The 14,137-nt window shown below is 36.2% G+C and overlaps 1 protein-coding gene across 1 annotated transcript; it reads left to right on the top strand.

The window, feature by feature from the left end:
- Nucleotides 1-647: 647 nt before the first annotated feature.
- Nucleotides 648-14,007, top strand: LOC120356583 (integrin alpha-PS1-like; the record flags this gene model as incomplete). The annotated part of the gene is made up of 6 exons (XM_039445536.1): nucleotides 648-751; nucleotides 3,084-3,208; nucleotides 4,854-5,065; nucleotides 7,339-7,543; nucleotides 9,104-9,241; nucleotides 13,867-14,007. Coding segments are annotated over exons 2-6 (737 nt in total), but the record flags the coding sequence as incomplete, so codon positions are not given.
- Nucleotides 14,008-14,137: the final 130 nt, after the last annotated feature.

Raw genomic sequence — 14,137 nt, 5'->3', positions numbered from 1 at the left:
AATTAATAGATACCATACTACATAATAAAAAAACTTGAAAGTTGAAAAAAATTATGGAAAAAACAATAGAAGAGAATAAGTAAATAAAAATTAAAATAATTACAAAGATAAAGAAAACAAAAAGAGTTTCAGCCAGTGCTCATAACATTTCATGACTCAAGCGAGCTACAAGATGAATTCATTTCAAAATTTTTCTCAAAGACATTAAATGGTTTCGAAAACAGATCTATATGTTCATTCAAAGTATTGTTAATCTTAGACTCTTAATAAGAACGAATTATAGTGATGAGAAGTTCTTACAAAAGGGATGTTGAACAATATATTTCTTCTAGGCCTAGCTACTGAAGTGCACTGAAATTCAGTAAATTTATAAATGATGGAATATGAATTTTATGATTTAAAATGTTGAAAAATAGCAATAGAGCATTTACAGATCTGCGTAAATTTACATTTGTACTGTACAATAGTGGGTATACCCCTTAGCCAACCATGCTCTTTTAACAATAATTTCAATTCTTTGAAAAAAATATCACAATAATTTCAATTTTTTGAAAAAATTACTACAATAATTTCAATTTTTTGAAAAAATTACTACAATAATTTTTTATGTATTTTTGTGAAAATAAACATTTTATTTTATTTTCTAGCGATTGACTCAGCCCATCTCATGCCACCTCTGGAAGACGAGATAAAGAATGGTCAATGGCTGGGGGTTACAGTCAGAAGTCAGGGGCCTGGAAAGAAAGTTTTGGTAAGAATCTGTATTCATTCATATTTGTATTAAATCTTCAATTAATTGATTGTTTATTCAATTTTTATCAAATTTCACTTATGATGCATAATTTTCAACAGCCTTGACGAGCTGAAAAGAATGAAGTACAGTAAGATGAGATCCGAGCATTGTGTCGAAAGTTATGAGTGTTTGAAATGTTGATCCTTGAGGTGTCCTTATGCGCGCCTCTCCTCTAGAAAATACTGAAATGAAGTGCATCTAACGGGTGATTCTCATGAACTTATATCATTGTGCGAAATATCAATGTGATGACAATTTAGTTAGTTGGTGATGATGGTTGAAGCTGAAAATTAGGTGTTTTTCACAATACAAGGAGCATTGTTGTCAGGTGTACCTGGAAATCTATATGAGATAGAGCGCTCTACCTGATCTCAGATTGTAGAGCACAAAAATACGCCCAGAGGGATTTTGAATTATACATCTGAATGGTAACAATCGGAAGATATTGTTTATCAAAAACTAAAATTCATCAGAATTGATTTTTTTTTCTATATATTCCACTCATTTTTGAAAAATCATAACTTAGTACCATGACGAGCTGAGAAGAATGAGTTGTAGTACGAGAATATCCAATCATTGTGTCAAAAGTTATTAGTGCCGGTTGCATAAAAGCCGGTTAAATTTTAATCGTGATTAATTCCACGAGAGCCATTCAGAGAAGCCGTCTTTTCAAAAACGCCTTCTCTCATTGGTGCTCGTGAAATTAATCCCGATTAGAATTTAACCGGCTTTTGTGCAACCGGGCCTTAGTGTTTGAAAATTTGATCCCTGAGGTGTCCTTAAAAGCGCCTCCCCACTACGAAATCCTGAAATTGAGTGCATGTATCGGGTGATTCTGATGGAACATAACCCTTCTATAACAATATGATCCAAAATATTGATTCGATTGGTTAGGGAGGCCTTGAAAAGTTATTACAATGAAAAAATTGTACTTTGACTGCAGGATGGCTTCTATTTTTGTTAGTATTCCTCCTCTCCCCACACTAAATTCCAAAATTTCTGTGGAACCTTGTTCGGAATTGATTTTACTTTCACATTATATGTAACTTCTCATCATTACTTTATAATACTCAAGGTTGTATAGAGTGGAAGTAGTGATTTTCCAGAATTATAAAAAAACTAGAAAAACACCCCTTTTTGAAAATCTGTAGCTCCAAAACCAGAAATCGTAGAGTCCTGTGCGACCACTCAATTTATTGGAAATTTTATTATCTTTTAATTTTTAAATAATTCTTTTTTTCGAAATACCCGAGGCTTTCGAAATGAAATGGAAAAATTGAAAATAGTCTCAAAATTTGAGGGTCTTAGGGGTGAAGCCGAAATTTACGTTTCAGCAAATTTCGGATTCGAATTCAGGGAATTTATAAATTGTTATTTATACATATAAAACCGACCAAAAAAATTCTTTCTGGGCTGTTTCCTGAAAAATGGTTATTTGACTGGACTATTGGTGATTCTCTCTATACAGTAAAATTAACATTGATAGGACAGTGCGGCGGCTAGTGGTGATGTATGGTTATGAAACATGGGTGTTGGCAAGTTGTGATAAGATGCTGTTGAATAGATGGGAGAGGAGGATCCCATACTCCGTACAATATTACTTCAGACTGGGAGGAATATGCGGCGCAGATGGAGGGAGATCAGCCAATTACAGTGATTAATAGAGTGATAGGTAGAAGCGCAGTTGCCAATTTGTCGATTAGACTCAGTCGACTGAATGCTTTCAGAGAGGAAACTCCGTTAAGTTTAACATGAGCGCTTGAATACTCACTAGAAATTAGAGAATGCTGGCCGGTTATGAACGGCAACATCGCCGCCGTTGTTTCCCTACCTCTGTATGTCTTCTCTGCTGCGCATGTCCCTCCCAAGTCCAAAGTAATTTTGTATGGAGTATAAGTTAACAAAAAAGCTGCCCTCATTAAAATATTAAATTGTTGACTTGACATGATTTTATTTCATTTTCAGGATTGTGCTCTGTACGCCTTCTCTGCTGGGCATGTCCCTCCCAAGTCCAAAGTAATTTTTTACGGAGCATAATTGAACAAAGAAGTAGCCCTATTGATAATTAATTATTTTAATTATTAAAATATTAGATTGTTGACTTGACATGATTTTATTTTATTTTCAGGATTGTGCTCTGTATTCCTTCTCTGCTGGCATGTCCCTCCCAAGTCCAAAGTAATTTTTTACGGAGTATAATTGAACCAAGAAGTAGCCCTATTAATAATTAATTATTTTAATTATTAAAATATCAAATTGTTGACTTGACATTATTCGAATGTATTTTCAGGTTTGTGCTCATAGATAATAAAGCAGGGCGCTGATTTCCAATGGGGTACAGGACTATGCTATACCCTGTCTCAAAGACTGGACTATGAAACGCTTGGGAACCATGCAAGGGAGATCCACTAACAAGTATGTGAAACTAGAAATATATATTCGAAAAATATTTGTATTATTTACTCATTTTTCTCAATGAAAAGTTTGGAAAGATTCAAGATATTATAGATGATTTAAGATATTATTCAAGTCGCACATAACCTTTATTTGGGCAATTTATTTTATGAAATTGGGATGAAAAGAAGTTTTGGACTGTAGTCTGTTTCTTTATCCTTAAGTTGACTGTAAATTATAAATAAATAATAAATTATAGTTAGAATTCAACTGAAGAAATTAAAATGAAATATATGAACATTGGATTGCTTTGACAACAGTTAGAATTCAATTCTTTCCACTTATCTTCACCATTCATTCCTTACTTTTATACCCTCTACCTGCCTATTACATGGGAAACCATAGTTGGCTAGGTATTTTCCCTCCTTTCTTTCTTTTTAGCAGCACACCCCACCATGAAGCCTGTTTTTGTATTTTATTAGAAACTTATTTTCAATTGTGATTTTTTGTATTTTGATTTCCTTTATGTATTTTGTGTTGAATTTAATTGACCAAACGTAGTGAGGTCTATTTTGTAACACGGATTTTCTTTTGTCTGTCTTTATGTAACGCGATTACGGCCAAACGCGTTGATAGAATTCGATGATATTTGGCAGGAATATTCCTTTTTCAACTGCGCGTCGATGTATACACAAATGTTTTTCGAATTTTGCATTTTAAGGATAATATGAAAAGAAAAGGAATTCCTGCATACTCTGATACTACTATATTATATAATAATAATATCTATCATATACTCTGAAGATAGGATTATTCGTCAGACTATAAAATTATTCATAATCAATCAGCAGACAAGTGGATTACATAGATTTTCTGGAGAAGCCGTGTCTATTTCTATAAGGTCTATAGTTTCAATCAAAGACCTTGAAGAGTTATGCATCTTTAAGGTCTTTGGTTTCAATATTTTGTTTTGCAGTCATGGTATTATTATACGTGCTCAGTATCAATATTCTCACATTAGAAAAAAACTAATTTGATAGGTGATTCAAGATAATCAAATGAACTAAATAATGCTGAAGAATATATAATATTTTTGATTGTAAAAAATTAATTCTCATCAGATGGAAAGATTATCACGGAACTAGATGAATTATATCATTATGGCATACAAATTCAAACGTGAACTGAGTTTGTTAACATTTCAAACTGGTGACATCAGATATTTGTGGATGAGAAAACTGCGTGAGGTCTACTGTTCACAGAACTACTAGTAAAATGATTGATTGGAATGAATAAATTTAAGTATTGATATTTTATCTACATGAACATTTGGTTTGCATTATTTTGAGATTTGAGTTAATAGATCCAACCTTCACAAACTCCGCACAGTTGCCAAAATGTTTGCAGGCTATGTAGAAATATAATTAACTAAACTATAAGATATAAACTATTATGAAAATGAACTGACATCTTGAAAACTGAAATAGGCCTATAACCTTCCTCGGCAAATTAAGAATCTTTATTCAAAAATCCAAAGTTGATCAGTTGAGTAGTAGACGTGATGATACGTCATTCGTGAATTTCCTATCCCCTACGTGTATAAGCCAGTTATTTACTTTATTATAGTATCGTTTACTTTGAAATTGATGTAATTTTTGGGTTGCAGGGCGCACGAGGAGTACGGCTACTGCCAGGTGGGCACCAGTGGTGTCCTGGTGGGTGACGACACCGTGGTGCTGGGGACACCGGGGCCCTACACGTGGCGGGGCACTGTCTTTGTGCTCAGTGCATCGGACAACTATCTGGACCGCGACAAGACATTCTACATGGGCCCCGTCACCGAGCCACTCGCTCCTGTCGACAAGTACAGCTATCTCGGTCAGCTGCTCTGCTCTGCTCTTCGTCTTTTATTATGGGATTATGCATTTTTTCTACTTCAAGTGTTGTGTGGCAGAGATGACTTGGAGTCCTAACTCTGCCCTACATAAATACAATTATATTTATTGAATCTTTATTATTGATTCATACAATAATTACATCATCAAAATGATAGAGAGAGAAAAAATAAGGTATCCTTGTGCTATTCCTCTCCCAAATTTAGATAAGGTTACACATAGTCCGAAATAGATCAAGTCTTGTAATTGTACACTTCACAAAGTCCTTAATTATTTTCACGATGTAGATTTTTAAATTTAGATGTTTCAAAACCAAAAATAGGAAAAATATTTCACATTATTATCAATGAAATAGGAAATATTCACTAAAGAAAAAAATTTGAAGGACTAAAAAAATGAACTTTAATCTTAATTAAATTTAATCGATAAATCAAACTTGTTCTTCTACTTCTCTGTCTCTCTCCTCCACCTCCTCCTCCATCATCTTCTTCTCCATGATTTCTACCCAACCTTCACCTTGACCTCCCTCTTACCTTTGCTTCTACCTCTATTATTTATTCAATAATTCAGAACTACACAACTTACAGAAAAGTACGACCAGCTTATAAGCCAAAACGCGGTCCAATTCTAATTTATACAACAGTCCAATGTAGCTAGGTTATGCGTGTCACTAATATTGATCAATTAACACTCAATTTACAATTCATAAACACACAAAAATCATCCATTGAATTAAATCATTTACAAATATTCAGAAAATTCCAAACTTTGAAAAAAATATAAAATTAGAGACCGAAAAGACAAACACACTATTTAGAACTTATCACAGCTATTTCAACCTCACCCGGCACCTCCACCTCCACCTTCATCTATACTTGTACCTTTACCATCTTCACCATCACCACCACCTCCTCCTCCACCTCATTCTCCTCTTCATCTGTTCTTCCTCCCACTCCTCTCCTCTTCCTCCTTTTCTTCTCCTCCAACTCTTTCTCCTCAATCTTCTCCATCCTTCTCCTGATACTCCCTCTCCCTTCTTCTCCACCAATCATCATCATCCTTCTCCCACATCTACACCTCTTTGTTCTCCTCATCTCTCCTCTACTCACACACGCCCGCCTATTCACACACAAACACACGTACAAATTGAATTTAGAGTATGATGATATATGCAATAGGATCGATCGGTGGAGGATGCTGAGAAATAGATGTTATTTAAACTTTTGAGCTAGAATTTGGGACTTCGAAAAAAATTCAAAATTTTCAACATGTGATGTATAAAATAAGACCGCCGTGGACGCTGGGAAGTAAACGTCTCTTACACTTTTCAGCTAGTATGCACGGTTGAAGAGATAAAAAATATGATACTTTAAAATTGGAACTTTGAAAAAAATTCTAATTAAAAAACTCTGAACATTTGATACATGAAATAATACCGCTTTGAAGCGCTGAGAAGAATGTGCCCAATTTGAACCTGATCCGATAAAGTATTGAAAAGTTAGGTTGATTTTTAGGGTAAAATTTTCGAATAAAGGGCTGCCATCTTGAACCGGGGATGAATTAAAAAATGTTAAATATATAAGTTTCTGCGCCTTGTTTCAAAGTATTTGTATACCAAGTTTTATCCAAATCGGTCCATAAATGCGACTGTAACTGCGGTACAAACAAACAGACACACGTCGATTGACTAGAATAGAATAGAATATCTTTATTAGCCTCAATAGAATATCACAATTTGACATATGGGCCAGTCAACACAAAACAATACAACACAATAAAAACAGGGTTTTTAACAACACAACAATAAATGGCAACATTACCTTCGACTGTTTGGACGTTGCCACATCCTCCTTACAGCCCGGATATGGCACCACCGGACTTCTTCTTGTTCCCCATGATCAAGAGACAACTTGAGGGGACGCGGTTCGGGACTCTGGAAAACGTTCAACGTGCTACGACAAGGGCTCTAGACAGAATAGAGGTTGCCGACCTCCAGGGAGCGTTCAGGAATTTGAAAATCCGGTATCAGCATGTTATCGACTCCAATACGGACTACTTTGAAGATATCTAATGAAAAATTTTACATATTTTGCCCATAAAAAATTTCCTGAGGTCAGTCCGGTTACTTATTATACAGACTATGTACACTGCTGCTCAACTTATTTTTCAAACTAGCTATGTGATGAGTCCAAGTTAGAGTATGACTTGAAACATAATTCGCTTCGCTCATTTAGTGAACTTTGTTGTGTGTTTTAGGTATGTCGGTGACAGCTGCCAACTCTTCGGCAGCAACATGTCGTATGCGGCCGGGGCACCACGGCCAATGGCAGGGCAAAGTGGTCCTCTTCTCCATAGCCAAGCGCATGCACTCCACCATGAACGTCAATCTGGTCATCGATGGCGAGCAGTTCGCCTCCAGCTTCGGCTACGAGATTGCTACCGCTGATGTCAATGGTGATCTGTGAGTCATTCAAAAATTCATCACAATAATTGAAGATATGGTGAAATTCCATATGAAAAATTAATTAAATATCAATATTGTTGAAAAAACAAAAGAGAACCCTGAACAAAGATAAAAGTTGAAGATTAATGTTAGTGTAGGGTATTAGGGGTAATAAATGAAGAAAAAGAAGAGAGGATGTAGGACCGTGGGCTAAGGCCGTTACAGAGCTTGACGACCAACAGTCATCTGTCCAATGAATGAATTTTGCTGAGAACTGGAAAATTAACAGAAAATACGAGTTTTTTTGGAGCATTTGAGGGTATTTAGCACATGGAAATTTTGCATGAAAAAATTGGTTCTGGACTTCTCTTAGGTATCCAGACAATATATCAAAAATCTGGTTTGGTACACTCACACAACTTTCCTTGCACATTGAACTGTAAGCCTCATTCTTAGACGAGAATAATTTAGGGCAATAACATAATGACGACTGGCGGAAAAATATTTGCAACTACAATCAGACTACTGTGTATGGTATAATATATATATAATTGTTTTCAGAGTACTTTTTCCTTTGTGTAAATTGTGAAATTCGATTATTTTTTTAAAAGTCAAAACAGCTGCTCTACAGATGAAATATCTCGACTATGAGTGTGTTCTTTTTATAAACTGCTCTACCTACCTACCTCATGCACCAGAAGGAGGTTACAAAGTCCATTTCTCAAGGATGGGGTGGACCCCCCATTAGTTTCCCAGGAAAAAGACTCATGCCAGTTGATAGAGCTGATGAATAACTACACAGGGTATGAATATGAAAAAAAATCGGTCAAGTAATTTTTGAGAAAATCGTGAAAACATGGTTTTTTGGTAATTATCTGCCTTTTTCTCAAGAATATTACGGAGCTCCTGGAATTTTCCCAGAAATGAGACTCATGTCAGTTTATAGGGCTTATAAATAGCTATCCATGGTATAAATTTGAAGAAAATCGTTAGAGCCGTTTTTGAGAAAAACGTGAAAAACATGGTTTTTTAGTAATTATCCGCCATTCTTTCCGCCATCTTGAATTGAGTTTTATTGAATTTCTTATTGTCGGATCCTTATGGTATAAGGACCTTAAGTTTAAAATTTCAAGTCAATAGGTTAATTAGGAATGGAGTTATCGTGTTCACAGACATACACAACACACATACACACACAGACCAACACCCAAAAATCATGTTTTTGGACTCAGGGGACCTTGAAACGTATAGAAAACTTGAAATTAGGGTACCTTAATTTTTTTTGGAAAGCAATACTTTCCTTACCTATGGTAATAGGGCAAGGAAAGTAAAAATAAGAACTACTATATATATCGCAAGCACCAATGTATACGTGACTGGACTATTTATATGAAATTTTGTAAATAGATTCCAACCGAAGATTTCAATAGAACAGCTGACAGAATATCAGCGGCATTTTGAGCGAGTTGTATGGCCCATAGGGCTCACTAGCTTTGATTGAACATTGAATATTTGATTGAACAATAATGGTGCTAATGAAGTCTTAATTTTTCGAATATTTTCCATATCTTGTTACAGATTACCTGATCTTCTTGTTGGAGCTCCTTTCTACTTTGATCGCGACGTTGGAGGCGCCATCTATATTTATTTGAACAACAAGGAACGCTGTCTCAACTGTGCCAAACCCACCAAAATGACTGGCAAACCTGAATCAAGGTAAATATACCAGGGTCGTACTTTTTTCAACCTCCGATGGCCATAAATAAAAGACGAATGTATATAAAGAATAATTTGCTCACTAGAAGCTACTTACTCTTACACCTATCTATGACTGACACTGTAAGGACCGGTTTCCGAGCTCAGGATTTAGCATATATTTTAGCTATATCGGGATTCAGCTACGATTTCCTATACTCTTTCAAGAGTCTCCAGGAAGAAATTTAAACAAATCAAATCAAAAGCTAAGTTCTGGACTTCAAACTTAGCTTAGAAAATTGGCTATCCGAGCGTAGTCATAGTTTTTATGATAATCTTATTTTCTAATTTCTATAATTGGAAACGTTTTTCCTCGACGAAATGAACCATTCCTAAATAATTCGAAGTAGCTGAAGCTTTACACTATTTTCTCTTTATTTTATTTTGTGTTCAATTTTCTAGTTTTCAGAAATTTAATTTAAACGTGGACTACGACTACCCCCTGTTGCTGAAAGCCAATTTTCTGACTGCAGCTGTTTAAAGTGTAGAACTTAGCTAAATCGCGAGGTCAGAAACCAGCCCTTCATTATGAAAAGTGATTCGAATCTTGAGCTGAAATTTTACACAATTTTCTCTTTATTTTATTTTGTGTTCAATTTTCTAGTTTTTAGAAATTTAATTCAAACGTGGAGTACAACTACGCCCCATTCCGGAAGCCAATTTCCTGACTCCAGCTGTTTGAAGTCTAGAACTTAGCTAAATCCCGAGCTCGGAAACCGGCCTTAGTGTTACTTGCACTTCTAATTATTCTTCAATATAATTGCCGTGAAGATTGAGGCATTTGTCATACTAGTAGACCAGTCTACCAAAATCCTCTTCATAAAATGCTGCCGCCAAATGAGTTTAAGTGGGATATGACGTTCTTTTAAAAGTAAATTCGTATGGCTTTTGTTGGTGGGGAGTCCCTTGCGGGAAGGTCCCACCGCCTGAATATATAATTTAAACCGTCAATGGGCCTTACGACTGTCATACTTCAGCCGGGACCGACAGTTTAACGTGCCCATCCGATAACACGGGAGTGATCTGGTTAAAAAACTTTTGGTATTGAGAGGGTTTGAACCCGGGATCTCTATGCTGCTACGCAGGCACTCTATCCACTAGACCACGGATCACTCCGACGTTGTTTTGGAGCTCCTCGATAGTTAGAAAACTCTACCCTTAAAGTCATGTCTTTATTTATTATTTTACAAAGGCGACTATCTAGAAGTATTTTAAGCCTAGGTGATGATGATGATAATACAATGATGGTAGGGTTATGAATGAATAAAAATTATAGGTTATGCTATCCACTTGAATTGATTTGAGTCCACTTTTCGGTCCAGAAATAAATAAACTAGAAAATTTGAATTAAGATTTACATTTCTATTGACCAATTCAGATGTGTATACTATGATCCATGTTGTCAAATTGGGCGGAATTTCAATCTTTTCATGCAAGCCCTTATGACTGGATATTTCAAATTGACAACACTGGTGATGAAAACTTGTCTCAGTGCGTCCAAGGCTCAACTTGTTTTATTCAAAGTGACCATTTCCATAATAAATTGCTATATTGTAATTTGTTATTTTGTCACGAAGTAAAATTTTACTTAGAGACCAATAACACTAACTGGCCGGCAGCTTATCATTTTTCTGCCTAGTCGATCTACTCCAAGGTGAGCCGCCGGCCGTTGCAGCCAACCCCTCCTGCGACCTTCCCTATTCGCTGCAACCGCGATAAGAGTTGTTTGTCTCAATTTTTGAAGAGCCTGTCAAGGCAGTCGGTAGCGAGAATCGAGTGAGGTAGCTGCTTAATTAGTAGAGTGAGATTTTTGCTAATGTTACCTGAATTTTTGCCTTCAAATAAATTGTAAAGTTTTACAAATTACAAATTAGTTGTATTAAGTGTTTGTAGTGTTCATCTCTAGGCCAGTTGGAGGAAAGGTTGTATTAATCAACTCGGTTGATTAATGCTAACGAGTAGTAGTGTACGTGTCAAGTCCCGCAGATTTTTGCGAATTTACACCCTTATAGTGCAAATTGTAGACGGATAGAGAAGATCAGTAGAAACAGATCTTTTACTGAACCAGTGACTTGTGTATGAAGGTAATCAATTCTAGCATGAGTAATAAGGTAGAAGACCTTGACTCAATTTCGGCAGGATGTGAATCCCGCCACTATGGATTTAGTAACATTAAAGTTGCCGCAATTATTTCGGCAGGATGGAAATCCTGCCGTAGTTATTTCGGCAAGATTAGAATGCCGACGCCGACGCCTTGGCAGTATGTGAATACCGCCACCACCATCAAATACACAATCATGCTTGCGCATAACGCTGGTTACACACTGGGCGGTTTCTGCCGTCGGCGAAACTGCCGTCGCCGCCTCGAAAAAAAGTCGAGCTTACACATTCAGCGGCAAAAATACCGCCAAACATCGAACGGCAAAATTACCGCCACGTATGATCAATAGCCAAAATAATTCTTTTAGTTCTTCATCGCAAATGTGTTGTGACTTCTCTGTTTCATGAGTGTTCAGTTATTTGTATTTTGCACATTTTTTAAAAGTATATATTATTAAGTGTTTAACTCAAAATGGAAAGGCAACAGTTTTTAGCACTTTTGTTGTACGGTACCGTCGAAAGAAAAGAAGACAGCAGAGAAATCTTCTTGTTTGGATTCATCCCAAAAACCTGAGAAGAAAAGAAGTTGGAGCTTTTGTACGTTGTTTGAAGACTTGAGAAATGACGAGGCAAAATTATTTAATTATTTTCGTATGTCCGTTTCTTAAATATGTCGAGGGTTTTGTCCCACAAAACAGGCCTCTGTTCTACAAATGATATTAACAACTTATTGTCTATTAACTGACCATTTTCTCACACTCGTCAACCACAAACACTTGAAACAATAAATATGTTATAAAAAACTCACAACTTTACAAGACACAAATTAGAAGGCTGATTTTCAAAGACCTCAATGGGAAAGACGACTGATCAGCGGCGACCGTAGACAAGCGCCAAATGTGTAAACGCCTTTGGTCACGTACGCCACTGCGTAGACAAGAGCGGCAAAAACACCGCCAGCCGCAGTGACAGTGACGGCTGCACAGCTGCCACCAACGGCATATGGCCGCGCGGCGTTTCTGCCACTTTTCTTCAGTGTGTAAGCTTCCATTAAGTCTATAGGCTACTGCTCGAACGGCGGCGACGGCGAAATTACCGCCGCGGCAGAAACCGCCCAATGTGTAACCGGCGTGAAAGTGCAGACACCGCCGCCGCTCCGCCGAGACGCTAGGGAACGGGCGACCACTAGAGGGTTCCGCCGTCGCCCCCGCCAAGATTCTGAGGGAGGCGCGGCTACTAAGAAGCACCGCGAGAAAGCGCCGCCAAGGTCGGCAGGATGGAAATCCCGCCACAATAACTAAAGAAGCGACCGCATATCTTACAATCTGCTAGACAAGTTACCCCGATCCGGCAATATTGGAATGGAAGCGCCCATATAGCGGCCCCGACCGCCTGGCTGAATCTAGGCTGCCCGGAGTAACACCGGGGATTGTGCGCGTCCCTAGCTTGGACAAGGGAGCGTTACAATTTGAAGGAGTTTTCCCAAGAAGAAATTTAGTGGACATGTGTTGATACCAAACCAAGAAAGAAAGAAAGAAAGAAAGAAAGAAAGAAATATTTATTGCCAAAATCATTAAACACAACTTTACAAATGTGAAAAATATAAAAATTTTCATATACAATACATTACAAAAACTTAAAATTAAAATATTTTCCATTTAAACATCGATTATAATATTATCATTGGCGTTACCAGCAAAACTAAATAGTTTGAGCGATGGCAACGAGTAATCAGTCGGCTATAATTAGTGGCTTGAGATTCAGTCGAAATAGAAAAAATATAATAAAGAAAAAAGAAACATATGGAATGTATGAAAAACTAGAAAAAAAAATAATAAAATTTCAATCCGAAAAGAAGAAGTACCAAGAGTGAAATACTAAGAGAGTAGAAAAACTAGAATGAATTCATAATAATTTAAAAACTCAAAAGAAAAAGAGATGATTCATGTAACTATTATCTACAATTCACTGTACATAGTAATTATAGTAACATTTAGTAACATAATGTAATTCATTTGTAGCATATAAGAAGTATATTACTCATCAAATTGGTATTGCTCTTTCATTCGATAAAGCATCACAGTAATTATTAAAATAGGAACTAGATTTATCTAAATAAATGTTTAGTCCTGAAATCCTAATTTCTAAAATCTATTCCTGGTTGCATCCTATGTCTATCAAATTTAACCTCGATTAAATGAAGGTCATCATCACGTCTCAACTACTGGACTGATTAACTTGAAATTTTGCATATGAATGATTTATTTACCAAGGATGGTCATAGGCCTATTCTAAATCCTTCAACATTTCAGTAAGTCAAGCATCAGTTTGTCAAGTTTTTAATCAGATCCTTGCAGAGCACGGGTTACCTGCTAGTTTTCCAATAAACCAGAAAATATGCTTCTTTATCTGATCTAAAATGTGTTTTTATAATGGAATTCCATAATTTTATGAGCTAATTTTATTTTTGTATGTTTTATTTTCAGATACGGATTTGCTATTACCAACCTGGGTGATATTAACAAAGATGGCTACGATGATATAGCTGTCGGTGCACCGTATGAGACAACGGGGTTGTCTATGTTTAACTGGGATCCAAAAATGGACTTATCACCGAACCGTCTCAGGTTGGTATTTTACTTGATTATTATAATAGTGAGATCAAATCTAAGTTATCAAAATTCATATTAAATTATAAAAATAATTTCAATTCTATTAAAAAAACAATTGAGATCTAAATCTTTTAGTATCTATAGC

This window comes from Nilaparvata lugens, unplaced genomic scaffold, assembly GCF_014356525.2.
Source record: "Nilaparvata lugens isolate BPH unplaced genomic scaffold, ASM1435652v1 scaffold7173, whole genome shotgun sequence".
Classification (NCBI taxonomy): domain Eukaryota; kingdom Metazoa; phylum Arthropoda; class Insecta; order Hemiptera; family Delphacidae; genus Nilaparvata; species Nilaparvata lugens.
This window is presented reverse-complemented; position numbering and strand designations above follow the sequence as displayed.